Source organism: Salvelinus namaycush, chromosome 34, assembly GCF_016432855.1.
Source record: "Salvelinus namaycush isolate Seneca chromosome 34, SaNama_1.0, whole genome shotgun sequence".
NCBI lineage: Eukaryota > Metazoa > Chordata > Actinopteri > Salmoniformes > Salmonidae > Salvelinus > Salvelinus namaycush.
In genome coordinates this window covers 19159977-19175060 of record NC_052340.1, presented here as the reverse complement: position 1 = coordinate 19175060, position 15084 = coordinate 19159977, and the positions used below count along the sequence as shown (strand labels likewise).

Here is a 15084-nt window from a genome sequence, read left to right as displayed (position 1 = left end):
TACTTTAAGTCTATGCTATAAGACTGTCTTAAAAGTATTTTCCCTTATCTTGTTCTTAGACTATAATGTAAATAAAGCCATTGTCTTATCTTTAATAAATGGGAGCATTGTGAAAGAAATTGGTTCACCCTATGATTACAGTGTGGGTTTACTTCCCCTCCTTATCAAAATGGCTGCTTTTTGTCGGGCTCAGTTTCACTCTCCCAAATGGAACAAAAGGGACAATGTTGCTGCTCACATTTGCATTGAAATCATAAACCGTATTGTGCGGGGTAGAGGGGCTGAGTTTTCTAGATTTCAGGTGATATGGACCTGCAGGCATTCCTGCCCAATATTTTGGTCTATTTCTTTAGACCCTGTGTCTTCGATGGGATGTCCTGTCCTGTCCTGTCTCAGTGCTCTGTTGGTAGACTGACCTTATTAAGCCAGATTTGTCCTTAAACGTAGGCAAGACTACCTCTCCTCAATCACATAACATTCCTGTGGTGACATCCTCTGCGATAAGACCTTACTTTCAGATGGGAATGGCCCTGCTATAAGCCAATTAAGCAAAGAAAAAGAAGTTGCTTGTATACAAACATTAGTTAGCGCAATGCATGATTTCCTCACATTATGAAATCAAGAGTGAACTTATCTAAATTTTGTATCACCATTTGCAGTCATGTGCAAGAAAAGTCTGAGTGGGCAAAAATAACTTAAGGTTAAATGGAAATGTTATTTCATTTTTTTATAAACTAAATTAACATTTTCATGATCTACATCGTCATCATTGAGTAACATTCATGTTAAATTTAGTACAAAAACTATTTCCGAACAGCAAAACATGAATAAGATATTTCTCTAATCCTACCATCTACATTTACTTGAATCGTCTATAAATGCATGTCTCAAACTCTACAGAAATCATATATATAAAACACAATCTAGCATTAATCGGCAATCGTTCATACTGTATTTATTCTTCGCTAACCCTATAGTGTGCAGTCAGGAAAGGGGGTTCGCTAACACTAGTTATCCCCTTAGTCCCATCAGTCTCAAGGTGCTGTCTCTCTACTAAAGCCATTGGACACACTCTCTCTCACACATAGTCCCTCCTCACATATCCATTGACAGACATGGGGTATTTGACCGCAGAGTAGTTCACCACCCTGTTGGGTCCATACCCAGCCTCGCTAACACCCTGGGGTGCTTTCAGGGGGCAGGAGCAGCAGAGCAAAGCTCCCCCTAGGAGAAGCAGACAGGAGGCAGCCCATCCAAAATACAGCGAGTTCCCAAACTCCCTCTTCCCCGTCTCCTCCATCATCGGGTCATAGAAATCCAAGACGATGGTGTTAGCCGTCCACGATACGGCCGTCAGCAGCAACAGCCCCGCCATGATGAAGGTCACCCCGGCCCCCAGCACCATGCGAGGCTTGCTGCCTGTGTCTGAGCTGCAGTTGGTGCACTTGGCCCCGGCTACAGACAGGCTGATGCCCATGATGCACAGCACCATAGAGACGATGACCAGGGCACGGGCCGCCTGTAGGTCCACAGGGAGTCCAAGCATGGAGTCGTGGACTTTGCAGTGCATCTGGCCCGTGCTCTGGACAGAACAGTTCATCCACAGGCCCTCCCAGATCACTTGAGAGATGACGATGTTCTGGCCAATGTAGGCGGCTACTCTCCACATTGGCAGGCCACAGGCCACCATGACCCCTAGCCAGCCTGACACACAAAGGATCATACCCAGGATCTCCAGGCCGGCGGAGGCCATCTCTGGAACTAGTCTCTCCCTGTCCCTAGGTGCTCTGGTCCTGGTCTGTGGCTGTCGTCTCTCTTTGTCCTTGGTGCTTTGATCTGGGGCAGTGGTCTGTCCCTGATTCTGGGCTGTCGTAGTCTCCCCTTGTCCCCTGGTGCTGGGCTGTTGTCTCTCTCGGTCCCTTGGTTCTCTGGGCTGATGTTGGGCTGCAGCAGTCCCTCCCTAACCCTAGGTCTCTCAGTTCTGGTCTGGATAGAAGGTGCTCTGTGTCTCAGAGCACAGCCCTCTAAAGACGATATCAGATCTCCTTGGCTCAGAACACCCTGGATAATACTTTAGTCAGTTATGGAGAGAGGGGGAAAGAGAAGAAGAGTGGGATAAACCGATTATTCCTTTCTTTATACTGCTAAGAAAACTGTAAGGTGGAGTCAGTTTACATTCAAATAACACCAAACGCTGAATCACCGTCTCTGCAAACGAGAGAAAACGACAGGCTTTGTTCAGTCAGTTAGACAGACACATTATACCTCTTGGGAAAAACTGCTCTGTTCAGAACAGGCCTGGCACTGAACATGGGTCTCTCTCTGCCTGTTTTGTTCAATAAAGTTTGTCTTAAACCATAAAAAAACATGTGACCCGAACAGGAAAAACTCTAGTATCCCTATCACCATTTGCCCTTGTTTGTTAGTGTGCTCACTCAAGTTGTAATGGATGTTCTCTGGATGTAAATAAAATTATAAAGGGTGGCTCTGTACACTACACTTATCAGACAAACAACTCTCCTGTCCTGGTAGGGTTGTTAGCATTGGCTGGGCAGCTCTATGTGATCTATAGCCCATTATAGGCCCTTGTCTCACTAACAAGGGTCATCATTGGGGTCATAGGTCAAAACAGGGGTCACTGCTTTCTCATACCTGATAGTGAAATCCACACCTAAGAACACATACCATCTCACTTGGATGATCTCCACTACAGGTTGTTGGAAGGCTAGAAAATTATCATCACTGAATCATCACCGAAAGTCCCTGGATTACCAAATACCTTATGAAATCTCTGTTTTTTGTGAGATGCAGAATGTCCTTTTCAGATCAGAACGGGGAGGTTGCAGCCAGAGTTGTTTATGGGTGTGTATAATGTTTTTGCAGCCAGAGGGAGCAATGTGAAGTACTGGTACAGTTAAACTGTACTGAACATTATCATCCTGTGAGTGTCTTACTGAATAGCTGTCTGTCTGTCTGTCTGTCTGTCGAAATGGTCCAAAGAGGATCTGGTTTACACCGGATCTCAGGATGACCCTATTGCTGTTTTGCCTCCAGCACGTTGTATAAAGCTCATTAAATGTGGTGTTAAATGCAAACTACAAAAATAACTTAAAAAGTGTCAAATAAACATTCAAAGATCTCAGTGGTTACTTCCTAATACGAAGGGGAACTGAGGAGTAAAACGAGACAATTGATCTCTGTTTACTGAAGACTTCAGTGCTGTGTGAGGATAAGCATCAATAACACAAGCTTTGTCATGAAAACTGAAGCTACGATTAAGTTCAACATAATTATGTTGTATATATTAGCTCCGGTTACTGTAGTTACTATAATATTCGCAAACAAAATATGTGTGAGCAGCTTTGTAACTCAAAATGAATCAGAAATGCATAGTTTCGTTGTTGCAAAATGCCTATTTTCCTAACAATTGGCAGCAGCCTTGTACCAGTCTGTGGTAGCGTTAGGGAGACTGGCTATAATCCTAGACTCATATTACAATACAAAAAAACTTGTCCAGGAACACCTAGAGAAGGCTCCCCACAGACAGAACACCTCCTGGAAACTGGTCTAACCTGCTCCCGTTCCCATGGCAGGTGAACAGCTGGAAAGTGTTTGTGCTTGTTCCCTTTCCAGGGAGAACTCTTACCAAATACCTGCTTCAAATATGATGACTCCCTAAATTATACCAATAGTAAACATTTAATTTCCACATAAATAAATGTGTTGGTCAGTCGCACCTAAATGGTCAGAAAATAACTTGTATCCTAGAGTACAGTCCTTCATAGTCAACAGTTAACTTCCTCCACCACATGATGTCTCCTTCAGTTGCAGTCTGTTGCACCAACATGGATTAACTCCTAAACTGGGTTAAATCATGTTTGAAGCAGGTATTTGGTAAGAGTTCTCCCTGGAAAGGGAACAAGCACAAACACTTTCCCAGTTGTTCACTTGCCATGGGAACGGGAGCAGGTTAGACCAGTTTCCAGGGTTACAGGTGCCTGGTTAGCTCGTCACTACCTCCTGCTCATGTATAGATACACTACACTATACACACTAGGCAGCTGCCTGCCTTACATTAATAACTAACAATTATAAACTGGATGGTTCGAGCCCTGAATGCTGATTGGCTGACAGCCGTGGTATATCAGACTGTATACCATGTGTATGACAAAACATTTATTTTTACTGTTCTAATTACGTTGGTGACCAGTTTATAATAGCAATAAGGCACCTAGGGGGTTTGTGATATATGGCCAATATACCACAGCTAAGGGCTGTGTCCAGGCACTCTGCGTTGAGTCGTGCTTAAGAACAGCTCTTAGCCGTGGTATATAGGCCGTGTACCACACCTCCTCTGGCTTTATTGCTTAAGTAGAGACTCGCCTTCTGGGAACAGGTAACTACGAGGGGGAGGGAGGGAGAGTGGAAGGTACACTGAAGGAAAAAAGGGTTCCAAAAGGGTTCTTTGGCTGTCCTTATAGGAGAATCCTTTTTGGTTCCAGGTAGAACTCTTTTGAGTTCCAAGTAGAGCCCTCTGTGTAAAGGGTTCTTCAAAGGATTGTCCTATTGGGACAGCCGAAGAGTGTAGGGAGTGTAGGAAGGGAAAATCTTCCATTTTTTTGGTGACTCTTTTTCTTCTAGTATCTGAAATAATGAAACAACATAGATGAAAAACTATAAGTAACCAAAAGTAAACAGAGAGAGAACTTTGGGAGAAATGTTTTTCTCTGACATTCCTGTACTCTAGTACATTCACAGTTAAGGTAAGGTTCCAGAAAATAAATAACAGAAAATCCCTGGAGGCAGAATTCCTCTCTCTCCCTGTCACTCCCTACCTATTGCACAACCCAGGCTGTAACTGTTGGTGTCTCTGATGTCACAACACACTATGGCACATCTCTCAGCATTAAAAAAAATGAAAAAAGTGATCACTGCCTCTAAATTGATCCCTTATTAAAAAATATGAAATTACAGGGGGATACATTCAGCATGTGAGTTTAAAGGAACTTATTAGTTGACTGTGTCTGGAGGATAGTCACCTAAATCTTCTGAGAATGGTAAAGATTCTCTTGATAAGAAATAAAGTATTATATCAACTCTTATTACACCTGAATCCCCTTTGATTTAATTTACATGTCATGATGCATGTTATGCTCTGTCAATCTAGAACCACATGAGTCATTGAATGTCCCGTGCTTCTAATGGTTTCTAGGTAACGTGAGATCTTTGTTGCATGCTTGGATAACCCACTGAAACTGTGACTCTGTCCCCTTGAGCAAGACTCTTGGTCACAGAATAATACATCACAGATCACACACAACAACCTACCCCTAACTCCTGCCCAACCACCCACACAGATACACACACAGATATCCGTATTTGTAGGAGAAAATCACACATTCCAGTTTCATCAACCATTATACTGATACCAAATACAACTTCTCCCATAGTAGCATCAGGGGGGTGCAACATGCCTTCTAACCTTAAGTTCACACCCACAACAATGACAATATCTGAAAATAGTACTATTGAGCCTCTATATAAGCTAATTCACACTTTTAAGAATTATAAAATGTGTGGTTGGGTGATACCAGCTAGTATTATATAAAAGAAGCCTTGATCTCTGAATCACTCATTCAAAAAGGTACAGTAACGATGTTTGACTATCCAACCCCAGGAGTTATAGTTCTATGAGCACTACACATAGGTTGTGTTTACACAGGCAGCCGAAGTCTGATCTTTTTATAATTGGTCTTTTGACCAATCAGATCAGTTCTGAAAAATATCTGATGTGAAAAGATCTGATGTGATTGGTCAAAATAACAACTGGTGGAAAAAAATATCTGAATTGGGCTGCCTGTGTCCCAGCCAGTTTACTCGGTTGTACTTTTATAATCCAAAGCCAGCATCCGTTAGAGTGTGTGAGGCCCAGGTATGAGGCCCCAGCCTGCCCTCTGTTCCTGTTGAAACCCCCCCAAGACTTACTCACAGGTGGATTGAACTACCTGTAATGTGAAATAACTTAGCATTAGTTCCAAACTGTTTCATTCACAGTGGCAATTTTCTACTTAATCTGCACCATCACTGTAGAATCAGCTGGAATTTAGCTCAAAAACTATTTTCACATGCCAAAATGAGTTTAATTTCGAGCACATTTTTGGCACTTTCTGTGGTCTGAAATGTACTAAAGGTACAGTTTAGACCAGGGCTGTTAAATTCTGGTTCTGGAGGGCCGAAATAGTTCTGTTTTGGTAGTTAATTGCTCTCACCTGGTGTCCCAGGTCTTAACTAGTCTCTTATTAGAAGGAGAGGATGAAAACCAGAAGTGTTTTGGCCATCCGGGACCGACATTGAACAACCCTGGTTTAGACAAGAGTAGTAGTTGTTTTTGTGTCTTTGTGACCAATTGTCACGTTCTGACCATAGTTCTTTTGTATTTTCTTTGTTTTAGTATGGTCAGGGCGTGAGTTGGGTGGGTTATCTATGTTTTGTGTTTCTATGTTGGGTTTGTCGTTTGGCCTGATATGGTTCTCAATCAGAGGCAGGTGTTAGTCATTGTCTCTGAGTGGGAACCATATTTAGGTAGCCTGTTTTTGTATTGTGGTTTGTGGGTGATTGTTCCTGTTTGTGTGTTCCTGTGTTCACATTTTCGGGACTGTAGCGTCTTTGGTTGTTTTTGTCAGTTTATTGTTTTTGTTCATTCTTAAAAGTATTCAATTAAATATGAATACACACCACGCTGCATCTTGGTCTGACATTTCTTACTCCTCAGACGAGGAGAATGAAGACTATCGTTACACCAATGTCATGTGATCCTGGGAGTAGTGTGGGCCCTTTATTTTAACTGCATGTGTCTCAACAAGCCTTTTACTTGTCACACCCAGAACAACAATAACAATCTCTGGAAATACTACTATTCGGTTTCAGCTGCCTCTTTATTAGGAGTTCCACAAGAATGAGATCAACATTACACCATAGAACCAGATGTATGCTGTTTGAAGCAGCACAGCTGATGTTTGAGTGTTTGACTACATGTTTACTACATGATCTGGTGTAGGACTCCTGATCCTAAAATAGTGGACCCTCTGAGGCCTATCTGATCCCCAGTGCTGGGAGTATAATCTCAGTTTGAAGGCGATACGCTCAAAAACAATCTCTCCTCCTCAATGCGTAGTACCTGAGTGTGGTACTAAATCTCCTTGGGTTGCTCCATGCCAGGGTATCTTTAACGTGCTACCTGCCTGGGTAAAATAGAGGCATTGTTCCTAAAGGTAATTTTAGCTCGCTAACAGTGGCCTCTTTCATATATGGAAACAATCTGTATCTCTCTCTCTCTTTCTCCCCCCATTCTCTTTACAGTCCGACAACTGTGATCACCTTGGTGTTGTTTGTGGCAGGTTGAAGACAGACCAGTCCACAGAACTAACCAGTCAAACTCCTCGTCCGTCAAAGCAGACACGTCCTCCAGGCGAATGGAAGAACGACAGTCTATAGCCCTCCAACCCCCAAGGACTGACATCACCTTGTAAGGTCAGCTTTCAAGTATTCTTTTTTTCTCTTGGCTCTTTACAAAATGGTGGATGAACTGAATGACTTGTCAGCTGTGAATCTATCGACTGCTCAGGTGACATAAAGAAAGATTTGATTGATTGGTTGGTTGATTGATACTTTAACAGACATGGCTGGAGGGGAGTTCACTTTTTCTTTCTTGAAAATGAGTAGAGTAGCAGGACAATCGTTCACTGACTCAATACGTTAGTCTTTATCAGACTGTACATTTATGTGCAATTGTAAGGTTCAAATTTGTGAAATAGCTTTAATGTAATGCAGTGGTGTAGTGCTATTTTTTTGGGGCGGGATCGCCCCCAAAATGTTTAATTACGTCATAATTTCTAAATCAAAGTTTGTACCGACAGATGTAGCCTATTGAATATTATTATAGAATATGCTAAAATGCATCCTCAAAATGCAACGTTTGCCTATGCCCACACGCATATTGTCTCAAGAAAAGTTGTATTTTTTATACCCTCAAACACCAAGTTACCCTTACCTAATTTCAAAATAGGCCATCATCACTATCAATCATGAATGATCATTTTTCACATTTTACCGGTGAAATGTCCAAGCTGCATCTGCAAGGTCTCAATCAGTTTCATGGGAATATGCATTTACATTTTCTTGAATTACTGTTTTGTGACTGAATTAGAACAGAGGGTGTTAACAAACAATTAGCCTTTCTTGCATTTTGTTTCAATCAAAGCATACTTTAAATCCTGCCTAGTGGTATCCACTGTTGAGTTTTGGCTGCATGAGAAAAGAAATGCGATTATTCAGCTTCAGCTAACCATCCTAAAATCTCACTACAAATGAGGAGGTGTTATAGGCCTACAATGCTATGCTATTCTATTTGGTTATGTTATTTAAAATACTAATTCATTATTATGTGATCTTGCTAGTAATTGATTCAACTTAATAATTTTCAATAAATACTTTTACCAGCTCCGTGTATTCTCAAATTGAAAAAAGTGAAGGAGCGCTGTTTCCTTGTGGTCCTGCAACCCTACACCCCTGATGAAATGAAACTTTAGTTTAAATAGTTGTACTGTTTCTGTAAGGGAAAATAGATTATCTCTTGGAAAGGGAACAGGTCTTTGTCAAAAGAATAATGTCACAAGCCTGGGAAACCAAAGACCACCTTACATATTTGCTGTTGTTGCAGTCTTCTAACATATTCTATGTGAGGGATTGTAAAGTCAAGCAGGAAAATAATAAGTTACAGTAGGCCTATGTATTCAAGGGGATCTGTAGGATGATACATTGGTTTTTCACATAACTAAATAAGTGAATATCTTGGTGTATTCTGGCATTATTTCAAGTCAATATGATCTGATGGGAGTCCCAGAGCTGCAAAGGTTAGCCATGGGGTCAAAGGTGAAGAGTGAATGTCAAGTAATAGATAGCAAAAGTAAAATAACATTTTGTTAAAACTCTATAATCTAAAGTGTTGGCTCTATATAGAGCCAACCCTTTCATTTGAGAAATTAAAGGGCTCTGTTCATATTAAGAGGAAAGAGGTTGGAACTCATTTCAATATAATTGTGTAAATGTCAGATTCTAATTTTGATATCTGAGTTTGATGTAAAAGTAGAAAATCCTTATTTTCTCAGACATGAACAGATGCTTTTCTATTAGTTTCATTCCACAGAATGTAGTGGCAGCATGAAACAGGCAAAAGAGAGAGAAGAATACTGAAACCCTGATACTGAGTTGATATTTTAAGGGTGTTGGCACACACGGTTCCTCTTTAGTTTGGCTAAAACTATTTGAACAATGGTGAGTCACAATGAGACTGTTCCACTTGTACCATTTAATTGACAAGAGAAGACAAAAACAGAGTTACGACACATGCCTTGAGGGAGAAGCGGCAAGTCATGTCAAAGGTGTGTGGGAGCGTTTGTGTGCCAAGCCCCTCCCAAGTCAGGTGTATAAAAGCACCTGCTGCCACTATGGCTTAAACATTGACACTTGGATATTTTTCAAGCAAGACATACCAAGCAACTGATTTCTAAGAAGACGCTCATTTTCGGCAGATTTCCTTCATCGACTCCTCCAGGACTTAAAGAAGAAGAAAAGATGGTATCTGCTGGGTTTCAGATGTTGGGCACAGCCCTGGGCATCATTGGCTGGATCGGGGCCATCGTGGTCTGTGCTCTTCCTCAATGGAAGGTCACAGCCTTCATCGGCGAGAACATAATCACAGCCCAAACCACTTGGCAAGGCATCTGGATGAACTGTGTGGTCCAGAGTACAGGTCAGATGCAGTGTAAGGTATACGACTCCATGCTGGCACTACCCCAGGACCTCCAGGCCGCTCGTGCTCTCATCATCATCTCTATCATGATGGGCCTGGTGGGCATCCTGCTCGCCGTGGCCGGGGGAAAGTGCACCAACTGCGTGGAAGATGAGAGGGCCAAATCCAGAATAGGCGTGGGCTCGGGTGTAGTCTTCATCATCGCTGGCGTCCTGTGTCTCATCCCCGTCTGCTGGTCGGCCAACACCATCATCAGGGACTTTTACAACCCCATGCTGACCAGCTCTCAGAAGATGGAGCTGGGGGCTGCGCTCTACATTGGATGGGGGGCCGCGGCCCTTATGATCATGGGAGGAGGGTTCCTCTGTGCCAACTGTCCCCCTAAAGAGGACAATTACCCCACTAAGTACTCAGCTGCCAGGTCCACAGCACCCAAGGACTATGTTTGAGGAGTGGGAGAAACGTCAGAGAGAGAAAGAAAAGCAAGAGAGATTATTAAAGACAGAGCGAGACTATGTATATTTATACAGGTGCTGTGCAGTGTGATCCTTACTGTCTCACATTGTGATTTTGTGATTGTTCGATCATGTTTGTATGATATCACAGCTTGGTTCCACTGCTAAATGAAAACATTCCAATGTATTTCATTAAAGACAGACTTCCAGACATTGGCACTTGTATAAGTAAGAAATGACATGATGGCATGCAACGCACCCAGAAAAGGGAGTGGATGGACAATGTCAGCTAATACTCCTTCTGACGTATATTCACAATACATAGAATGAATGGGAACTAGCCAAAGCTATTATTTGAAAACATGTATAAAATATTTCAAAATGATCTGAATGGGTTTCCCCTAACGTTTGCATTGAAAGTGTACATTTCATTCATCATTTTGACTAAATATATTTTTTAAATGTGTGTGTGATTCAGAAAATGTGAATTTCAATGGTGATAATACTGTAAATAAATATTTTTATTCAACTTCAAATGCACTGTCTCATGTTTTCTTTGACTGTACATGAGCAACAACCTTTGATCATATATCAAATGAATGAATCTCTATCCCTCAGCATGGTCATGCTTATTCTTAGCTCTTCAGCCACACCCCACACCAACCGTCAAACAGACTATTTCATTGAGAAATCACAGAGTAGATAGATTAGACTACTATTTAGTAGACAATTTCACCTTAAGAGTAAACATCTCTATTCTCTTTTAAATATATACCATATATACCCTCTAGCCATGCTGAAATGTAGGCCTAACATTTCCTACAGTAACCTAGTTTGATAACACGCACCAAAATTGGTACATTTAACATAAGGGGAAGAAAAAAAACGTATTGATGGCTAGATAAGACCTGAGGTTGAGAAATGCTTTGCCTTTGGAATGGGACTGTTACCTGAGAATCCTTCATTGTCCAATGACTCCCCCTATAGGAATAGAAACATAGAACATTCTCATAAGAAGTAAAAACAACATTCTGTTACATGGTCCCCATCGCTGCTAACTACACCCCACTTAATTTTGTATTTTGGCAGTCTCAGTGAAAACATTGTGTGTCCTGATAGAAGTGTACATCAGTGTGCAGTCATAAAAAAACGATAGTTTTAAACACCTCCAAATAACACATTTCCTAATAACCCAACTCTTTCTTCACAGCCTTCTTGTTAAAACTCCATAGTCAGTTTCCAAGTCATTCTTTGATATCAGTCCCATAGTAGTGAGTCAGAAGGAATAGCTGTTTTGTTTCTGCGTCAAGTGGCCATATGACCGTGAAGCTGCTCTTTTCTCTTAGGTCAGCACTGCTAGAGGTTATTGGGCTTCTGTCTGTTTGTGTATAAACATCTCTCAGCAAATGGGAGCAGAGCAGGGAATTTTAGTAACACATACCTGCATCATATCTGTTTTTAACACATTACAAAATCTACCTTCTACAACACAACTCTAAAAATACTGGTCTCTTTTGTGTGAACCATCTTTGAACACTTTGGGAATAGCTGGACTCCTCGGGATCTGTCCGTACTCAGGTTGGAGTGTGTGATACTCAGGTTTGCGTGTGTGAGACTCAGGTTGGAGTGTGTGAGGTCAGGAACAATCAGTTGACAGTGTGTGTGTGAGGAACTATTTAGTCAAGATGGTTTCCCAGGGGATCCAGATCATGGGAATTGTCATGTTGTTGATCGGCTGTTTGACAGTCATCATCGTGTGTGCCCTGCCTATGTGGAAGGTCACAGCCTTCATCGGAGCCAACATTGTCACAGCACAAACCATCTGGGAGGGAATGTGGATGACCTGTGTGGTGCAGAGCACGGGCCAGATGCAGTGTAAGGTCTACGACTCCATTCTGGCACTACCCCAGGACCTCCAGGCCGCCAGAGCCATGATCATCATCTCCATCCTGCCCGGTATCGTCGGCATCTGCCTGTCGATCGCTGGAGGGAAATGCACCAACTGCACAGCAGAGGAGGGATCTCAACGTCAACAGTGAAGAGGCGATTCCGGGATGCTGGCCTTCTAGGCAGAGTTCCTCTGTCCAGTGTCTGTGTTCTTTTGCCCATCTTAATCTTTTATTTTTATTGGCCAGTCTGAGATACGGCTTTTTCTTTGCAACTCTGCCTAGAAGGCCAGCATCCCGGAGTTGCCTCTTCACTGTTGACGTTGAGACTGGCGTTTTGCGGGTACTATTTAATGAAGCTGACAGTTGAGGACTTGTGAGGCGTCTGTTTCTCAAACTAGACCTCCCACTCCTCTTTCTATTCTGGTTAGAGACAGTTTGCGCTGTTCTGTGAAGGGTGTAGTACACAGCGTTGTACGAGATCTTCACTTTCTTGGCAATTTCTCGCATGGAATAGCCTTCATTTCTCAGAACAAGAACAGACTGAGGAGTTTCAGAAGAAAGTTATTTGTTTCTGGCCATTTTGAGCCTGTAATTGAACCCACAAATGCTGATGCTCCAAGATACTCAACTAGTCTGAAGAAGGCCAGTTTTATTGCTTATTTAATCAGAACAACAGTTTTCAGCTGTGTTAAGACATGAAGGTCAGTCAATATGGAACATTTCAATAACATTAAAAGTTTCTTCAAGTGCAGTCACAAAAAACATCAAGCGCTGTGATGAAACTGGCTCCCATGAGGACCGCCACAGGGTAGGAAGACCCAGAGTTACCTCTGCTGCAGAGGATAAGTTCATTAGAGTTACCAGCCTCAGAAATTCCAGCCCAAATAAATGCTTCATAGAAGATACTTGCTTAGGCCAAGAAAGACGAGCAATGGCCAGTGGAAATCTGTCTTTTGGTCTGATGAGTCCAAATTTTTGATTTTTGGTTCCAACTGTTCCAACTGTCTTTGTGAGACGCAGAGTAGGTAAACGGTTGATCTCCGCATGTGTGTTTCCCACCGTGAAGCATGGAGGAGGAGGTGTGATGGTGTGGCGGTGCTTTACTGGTGACACTATTGGTGATTTATTTAGAATTCAAGGTACACTTAACCAGCATGTCTACCACAGCATTCTGCAGCGATACGCCATCCCATCTGGTTTGCGCTTAGTGGTACTATAATTTGTTTTCAACAGGACAATGACCCAACACACCTCCAGGCTGTGTAAGGTCTATTTGACCAAGAAGGAGAGTGATGGAGTGCTGCATCAGATGACCTGGCCTCCACAATCACCCGACCTCAACCCAATTGAGATGGTTTGGGATGAGTTGGACTGCAGAGTGAAGGAAAAGCAGCCAACAAGTGCTCAGCATGTGTTTGAACTCTTTCAAGACTGTTGGAAAAGCATTCTTGGTGAAGCTGGTTGAGAGAATGCCAAGAACTTAGAAAAGTCCTTGTTTTTGGAAGAAAAGCAAATTCTTTCTGATCAAATTGATCAGAAATACAGTAACATTGTTAATGTTGTAAATTACTATTGTAGCTGGAAACTGCAGATTTTTTATGGAATATCTACATAGGCGTACAGAGGCCCATTATCAGCAACCATCACTCCTGTGTTCCAATGGCACGTTGTGTTAGCTAATCCAAGTTTATCATTTTAAAAGGCTAATTGGTCATTAGAAAACCCTTTTGCAATCATGTTAAAGTAATGATGGACTGTAGTTTCTCTTTGCTTATTTGAGCTGTTCTTGCCATAATATGGACTTGGTCTTTTACCAAATAGGGCTATCTTCTGTATACCACCCCATACCTTGTCACAACACAACTGATTGGCTTAAACATATTAAGAAGGAAAGAAATTCCACAAATTAACTTTTAACAAGGCACACCTGTTAACTGAAATGCATTCCAGGTGACTACCTCACGAAGCTGGTTGAGATAATGCCAAGAGTGTGCAAAGCTGTCATCAAGGCAAAGGGTGGCTGGCTACTTTGAAGAATCTCAAATATAAAATATATTTTGATTTGTTTAAAAAAATTGTTTACTACATGATTCCATATAGGTTTGATGTCTTCACTATAATTCTACAATGTAGAAAAACCCTTGAATGAGTAAAGTCCAAACTTTTGACTGGTACTGTATATAAAATATACATATATTTTTATATATTTTCCTTTATTATTTTCCCCTAACCCTACCAGCCCTCCCCTAATTGTAGTATACTAATGGACAACAACACCTAAGCTCCCACTTCCAGCTTATACATACTATATATATTTCACAGACACAGTATATTTTACAATAGTTATCTTTTGTTTGTTTTTAGTCTCATCCTTCAGCTCTACTCAACACCTCCCATCTATCTCTGAACACCATCCAGTTTTGATTTGTATTTGCCATATATTTTTCAACTGTGCTGTGATGTTTCACAAAAGTTCTGAACCTTTATATTCTCATAGACTCTGCATATTGTAAATGAAAGATAATCATGAAGCTAAGAGTATTATTATACTATTGATCAATTGACTATGACTTTTTTTTAAATCACCCAGCAGTGGTATTTGCAGAGTTTGCTCCAGGTAAATGTTGCAATTCTTCAGCCATCCCTGAACCTGCGACCAAAAACTACATATGGACAGTACCAAGACAAATGATCTAATGATTCTGTCTCTTCGCAAACAAAATCTGCACAGCTGGGATGGTTGTATCCCAAATATATATAACATTCTATTGGTTGCAAGACTTTTGTATAATAATTTAAATAGAAAAACTCAAAGTTTTGAATCCAGCATAGTTTTGTGTATCAGTTCATAAGCCACGTGCCTACTATTTCCAATCCATATGGCACAGCTTAAATGAAACTGGTATACTTTTTTGTTCATCACAATTTT

At 41.5% G+C, this 15084-nt stretch overlaps 2 protein-coding genes across 2 annotated transcripts; one reads left to right on the top strand and one right to left on the bottom strand.

The window, feature by feature from the left end:
* Nucleotides 1-1078: 1078 nt before the first annotated feature.
* LOC120028941 (claudin-4-like) lies at nucleotides 1079-1756 on the bottom strand. Its single transcript, XM_038974215.1, has one exon. It carries the CDS (start codon nucleotides 1751-1753, stop codon nucleotides 1079-1081), a length of 675 nt encoding a protein of 224 aa, XP_038830143.1. The 5' UTR covers nucleotides 1754-1756.
* Nucleotides 1757-9530: 7774 nt separating this feature from the next.
* LOC120028758 (claudin-4-like) lies at nucleotides 9531-10684 on the top strand. The gene has a single exon (XM_038973992.1). It carries the CDS (start codon nucleotides 9634-9636, stop codon nucleotides 10258-10260), a length of 627 nt encoding a protein of 208 aa, XP_038829920.1. The 5' UTR covers nucleotides 9531-9633; the 3' UTR covers nucleotides 10261-10684.
* Nucleotides 10685-15084: the final 4400 nt, after the last annotated feature.

What these genes read in the sequence shown, in the direction of transcription:
- LOC120028758 (XM_038973992.1), top strand. Translation starts at nt 9,634, where the DNA reads ATGGTATCTGCTGGGTTTCAGATGTTGGGCACAGCCCTGGGCATCATT.
- LOC120028941 (XM_038974215.1), bottom strand. Translation starts at nt 1,753, where the DNA reads ATGGCCTCCGCCGGCCTGGAGATCCTGGGTATGATCCTTTGTGTGTCA.